Source organism: Oratosquilla oratoria, chromosome 14, assembly GCF_046742065.1.
Source record: "Oratosquilla oratoria isolate Oo_2021 chromosome 14, ASM4674206v1, whole genome shotgun sequence".
Lineage (NCBI taxonomy): Eukaryota > Metazoa > Arthropoda > Malacostraca > Stomatopoda > Squillidae > Oratosquilla > Oratosquilla oratoria.
This window is the reverse complement of record NC_134790.1, coordinates 49,854,234-49,860,942: the sequence shown is the minus strand read 5'-3', so window position 1 is coordinate 49,860,942 and position 6,709 is coordinate 49,854,234. Positions and strand designations below refer to the sequence as shown.

The following is a 6,709-nucleotide window of genomic DNA, read 5'->3' as shown; positions in this document are numbered from 1 at the left end:
TGATAGCCTAGTTGGAAAGTCAATGTCGCACTTATCATGAGGATGCCGGGTTCGAGTCCTTGGCAGTACCACATTTCAATTTCAGCATGCTGGCCTTTGATGGCTTAGAATTAAAGTGCATTGTGGTTATTAATATATATATATATATATATATATATATATATATATGTGTGTGTGTGTGTGTATATGTATACATACATACATACATACATACATACATACATACATACATACATACATACATACATACATACATACATACATATACCAAGGCCTTTTCCCCCCTTACCAGGGGGGTAGCCAAAAAGGACAAGGCACAAAAGCATTCCCACCCATTTCATCCCCGAAAACACTCCACACCCCTCCACCCTCCCTCCCATCTTAGCACCTCCTAGATGACGGGTCATCCCTGCACCCTGTCCACTGCCCTGGGTCAGAAGCAGTGTCGCAGGACACAGCACATCCACAGCAATATATATATGTATATATATATTGTACACGCACATCCACAGCAATATATATATGTATATATATATATTGTACACGCCGCCTCAAAAGTAGGCGGGTTAAGGTACAGAGGGATGGGAAAGAATATCGTCACGCATACTTTCTCTTTTTTATTCATACCCTGCGTTTTGGTGCTCACATACAGACGGTGTGTGTGTGGTTTCTGCAAAATGTTTTATAATTTAATTTTGCATTGACAATTAATCTCTTAACATTCATTACAATAATTAAACACACTTCATCATCAATTTTTTTACCATTGTACATCAATATTTTACACAACTGACTCAATCATCTCAATACTCTATCATGATTATTTTCACCGCCTCCATAATATCATAAATTCTGTCCTATCTTCAACATCCATATATATTCTGAGAAGCCAAACATATCAATCATTAATATGACTTCTACATTAACTCTTTACATCTTATCTCTTCAAACACATTGCATAATTATTCTTGTTAAACATGTTACACATACATTCTAAATCGAATGTTACCAACAACAGGTTCCCAGACAACTTATGGTAGTAGAGACATCTTCACGGCTCAATGTTTGAACATGAAAGACCAGTTCTCATTAAGATCATACCGAGGCAAACTCCGGCACTACTTTTTTACAGGCGGAGTACTGCACAAATGGAGCGCAAATAAACGAGTCATATTTTTATTTAACATTCTTACATCCTCTAGTGGTTCTACAATATAATTCTATTTTACTATACATAATGGACCATTACAATCCATCAATCTCATACAAGAACATTTTCCATATTATTTTACATACAACGTAAACTACATACTTAAACATCAAAGACCCAAGCTGCAGTGGTTTGTACCTCATACAATTTCGTATGTATATTATCGATACATTCTCACAATTCCAAACATTGAGCAATTGTCACTCAGTACATACTTAAATCAAATGTCATATGCCGTGATTCATAGTTAGTTTTGATATATATTCTCACATGTATATCATCTCAACACATTATAACAATTCCAACATTGTGCAATCGGTACTCAGTACATACTTAGATCAAATGTCATATGCCGTGATTCGTAATTATTTTTGTATCTCATACAGTTTACCTGTAAAATATCAATACATCAAGACAGTTCCATATATCGGGCAATTGGCACTCACACACTCCCCCTTGTGATCCCCTAGGATCACGAAACCACTGACGGGAGTCACAGAGTTCTATTCTGAATCACCTTCTAATAACAGTATAAATTTAGAAATAGGTCGCTTATAAAGTTTTTTACCACGTGCTATTTCCACCTGTCTTATTAGCCCATCTTTACTCTCAATCACTCTCACAACCTTTGCTAATAGCCAGTGACTACGTGGTGTATTATTTTCTACCATTAAGACATCATCTCCCTCCTTGAGATCTCTATTTATCTTAAGCCACTTTTGGCGTTCCTGCAGACAAGGCAAGTACTCCTTTTGCCACCTTCGCCAAAACTCCTTGGCTAAATATTGTACCTGTCTCCATTTCTTTCTGCTCTCGCAGATTATTTTCTGACTTTCAAGTGTAACTACAGAAGTATCCAAATTAAATAAAGAATTAGGGGTGATAGGACACAAATCGTTTACATCACTCGATATTACAGTTAGAGGACAACTATTAATCGTATTTTCAACCTCGGAAAAATATGTACTCAAACTATCATCGGGCAAAGTCTGTGAACCTATCACAACTTCCCAAACTCTTCTGAATGCACCTATCATCCTTTCAAAAACACCACCATGATGAGAACCTCCAGGAGGATTGAATAACCAGTCCACACCTCTTTTGGCTAATTCAGTACCAATTTGACGCATAGTAAAATTGTCTTTCAATACCTTAGATGCTCCAATGAAGTTTGTGCCGTGATCACTAATCAATTTACTAACTGTACCCCGTCAGGATACAAACCTGATAAATGCATTTATCACACTCTCTGCCGTCAAATCATGTAAAACTTCAAGATGTATAGCTTTAACGGATAGGCATGTAAATAATATACCATATCTCTTGATTTGAGATCGTGCTCTTTTCACAAAGAATGGCCCAAAGCAATCTACTCCAGTCACAAAAAATGGTTTCTGATTTACATTTGCTCTGTCTACAGGCAAAGGTGCCATCTCTTGGGTGATTGTTGGACTCATGAAACGTCTACAAGGAACACATTTAGACAGTACTTTCCTCACAGCTGAATTACCCTTAATTACCCAATATTTCTGTCTCAATTGGTTCAACATAGCTTGCCTTCCTATGTTTCCTACTCTCATGTGATAATGTTGAATGATTAAACTAGTCATATGATGTTCATGGGGAAGAATAATTGGATGTTTCATATCCAAGGGCAATTCTGAGTTAACTAGTCTACCTCCTACCCTCAGTATACCATTCAGCAACATCGGTTTAAGTTTCCTTATAGAGCTGGAAAGATTAATAGTTTCATTTTTTGGTAAGCAGATCTGCACAAATTTGATTACTCTTTCTTCCGCAACATCCATTAATTGAACATTAAGTTCAGCAATTAACACCTTTTGTTTTTGCAAATATCTGAAAAATAATATAAGATAGGTACATGTTCTAATCAATTTAAACCATAAAGAATCATGGCACACTAGTCGTAACATTACAGGATCAACTGTGTCAGTCTACTTTGGTTCTACTTCAACTCTAAAGATCTTCTTGATTTCAAGATTAGAAAAATCTTCCTTGCTTATCTGTGGTTGGACTGGCCAGCCTTCTTCATTTTGGGACAAGAAAGCAGGTCCTTCAGACCATCAACTCGTTTGTCTACCGCTGGTATCATCATCTGCAGGATTATCCTTGCTTGCCACATACATCCAACAAACATCCTCAGAATTATCTCTACTCTGAGACACTCGATTAGCTACAAAAGTCTTAAATCTTATGTGATCATTATTCAAGTATCTTAACACTATAGTTGAATCTGCCCATATACAAATTTGACTTATCTGTAGAGGTAATTCTCTCACCATCACACTCTTTAATTTGCTGGCAAGCGTGGCTGCAACCAATTCAAATCTTGGTTTAGTAATTGATTTCAGAGGAGCTACTTTAGCCTTTCCCAAAATGAATCTACATTGGATCTTACCATCAATATGTTTATATCTTAGATATGCCACTGAATCATACGCTAATTTGCTATAGTCACAAAATATGTGACACTGAATTGACTCTACTATTGATTTTATACCTTTCTTCTTACAACGATCAATACTAAACAGTTTGAACCTATTCAACCTTGACATCCATTGCACTTTTCACTCAAAGTGCAATCCCATCCAATACCGTTTCTAAATAAGATTTATAACAATATTCTTCCTTCAAGAACAACTGTTGCTAACATTCCCCATGGGTCGTAAACTTTACCAGTTACAGCTAATAATTCTCTCTTAGTCATAGGTACCTCATCAACGTTGAGTGATGTACTTATTTTGTCTTTCCCAAGAGATCAATTTAGTCCCAATGTCTTTCTTTCTACGTCTTTATCTTTAATTTTTCTAAACTATCACTTCATTTTTCCTTTGGTAATCTATTCAGAACTTTAAAGGAATTACTATTGAACTTTGTCAAATTGAATCCACCTTTGCTACAAAGATCTATCACATTAGCACTACTGTCAATCAAGTCATCAATGTCATCGGATGACACCAAAAGATCATCTATATAGAAATTGTTGAGAACTATCTCGCTTACTGATGTGTGAAACTGACTGCCGTAATCTTGTACAACTCGTTTTAGATCATAATTCCCAGTACTAGGTGAGCAACTAGCGCCAAATGGATGAGAAGTCATTCGTAATTTAACTATATCACCTCCTATTTTTCCATCTTTCCACCACAAAAAACGTAAATAATCTCTATCACTTTCAGGCACTTTGATTTGATAATACATAGTCTCTATATCAGCAGTACATGCATATTGTCTTAGTCTAAATCTCAAAAGGACACCTAACAGAAGATTACTTATATCAGGTCCTTGTCGCAACAGATCATTTAAGGACAAGTCATTCATACGGGCTGCACAATCAAATACCACACGTACTTTATCCCTTTTAGCAGGATGACGTACTCCAAAATGTGAGATGTACCATGCTTGTTGATTCTTCACATCACACTTAGGAGCTTCTTCGGCGTACCCTTTATCTAGTAAATTAATCATAAACTGCTTATACTGCTTATAATATTCATCATCCTTGAAATTACGCTTTAACCGCTGGAGTCTTTCAAACGCCATAGGTTCACTATAAGGAACTATCATCGACTTCTCTCTCATTGGTAAGGAAATCTCATACTTTCCATTAATCATTTGCTTACAACCAGACTCGACAAATTGCAACCATATTTTATCTTCTATGCTAGGTTCTACCGAATTCAATGATGAATCCACAAATTTTCTATTATAAGACTCGAATATTTCCTCGCTAAATAATTACCATAGACCTTTATGTTATTCACAGCAACTTCTTAAGCATTGTCAATTTTTCTTCCACACAGTACACATACTAAACGTGTTCTCACTGCATACGGATCTCCTACCTTCTCTGCATGCACTACCTCCCAAGGTTCAGACGCTTCTGGTACATTACTTACTATCATAATCTCTATCTCTCCTTGGCTGTGAACAAATTCTAATTTCATCAGATATTTCCACTTCTCTGTATCTTTCTTTCTAATACTATGGCTTTGATTAAGAGGGAATTTCTTCACTGCAAATACAGGTGATAATCTAATTTGGTTATTTCCTTCTACATCAGCTACAGACATCCCTTCAACATTAAGACAAGACATTCCCTTTGTTCCTACCATTGTACTAACTTGTAAAGTAGCTGACTGATAGTTCATGTCTTTCATTCCAAGCTTCTGCAATAAATTCTTGGTACAAAATGTAAGAGAGCTACCATTGTCAAGATAACATCTAGTATTAACAACCTTACCATTCAATTCTACTTGAATAGGGATGGTAGTACTGTCTCTTACTGAATCTTTCAATTGACTGGATAATACTTGAACTCTAGAATCATCAACCTTATTAGTGACCACTGGATTTGCCGTTACTTCTTTACTTCCTTCGTCCCTGAAATTCTTACTCGTCCTATGCATAATTGTAAGATGTGAACCACCGCATTGTTCACAAATTCGAATCACTCTACACTGTGACGCTTTATGTCCCTTCCTTAAGCACTTGAAACAGAGTTCTAGACCGTAAGCCTTGTCTAGTTTCTCTTCATAAGTTAATCATCTTGAGGACATACATCGATAATATGTCCTTCTTGACATAGCCAACAAGAAAGTCTTGCTTTCTGTGTCACATTGACATGAACCCTTCCATCATTCGAGTTAGTACTTTTCTCGTAATTTATCCTTCTATTAGAATTCCATATGTTTGCTTCTACTCTCTTGTCTCTGAATCCTTCCATAACACTTCTCCCAAATGCTGGGTTATTTAATATCTTACTTCCTTTTCTAAAAATCTGACAAATTCTTTAATGTCCACTAACCTCCCGCTCTCAGTTATTTCATTTGCTATTCTCCTTCATCTGTCCTATAGATACCTGGATAATTTCCCAACTAGCTGACGTAAAGTCTTAGGATTCTGTAATTCTGAAAGTCCATATTATATACCTGACATGGCACTTATACATGAATCTAATTCGATAATAAAGTCATCCAACATCTCAACATTTTCTTCCTTCATTTCAGACCAAGCAAGAACTTTATCTATGTGTATTAAAGCGATTCATTCCTTATTCCCACATATTTTTCTTAATTAATTTCTCGCTTTTTGGTAACCCTCTCTTGGATCTAAATGTAAACATAGTCTCACTATTTTGTTTGGTTTACCTTCTGTATATTGTTTTAGGTACTGCAACTTTTCATTATCTGACATATGTTTGCTATCAATTAACATGTCGAAATCTCTGACAAATTCAAAGTACTCTGTATTGTCCACTAAATTTAGTAATTACATGAACAGGCATCGTGGTTTTAGTCATTAAAGACGTAATCATGTCTCTATCTGTCTGTTAGTCATCATTATTACAAACTGCACCTCTGCAGTCACGAGAATCATTTTCTAAATTAACATTTACATTACTTTCAAATTTACTTAGAACCTTTAATTCTGCCTCAGCTGATTCTAATTCCGTTTCTAAGTCAAGCCTATCTTGCT

The 6,709-nt window shown here is 35.9% G+C and overlaps 1 protein-coding gene across 1 annotated transcript; it reads right to left on the bottom strand.

Moving 5' to 3' along the window:
- Window positions 1-1,713: 1,713 nt before the first annotated feature.
- On the bottom strand, window positions 1,714-4,846 carry LOC143032654 (uncharacterized). The gene is made up of 4 exons (XM_076197533.1): window positions 4,096-4,846; window positions 3,356-3,542; window positions 2,526-3,067; window positions 1,714-2,411 (listed from the first exon to the last, which is right to left on the bottom strand). The coding sequence occupies exons 1-4, from the start codon at window positions 4,844-4,846 to the stop codon at window positions 1,714-1,716; spliced, it is 2,178 nt and encodes a 725-aa protein (XP_076053648.1).
- Between the last annotated feature and the right edge of the window lie 1,863 nt (window positions 4,847-6,709).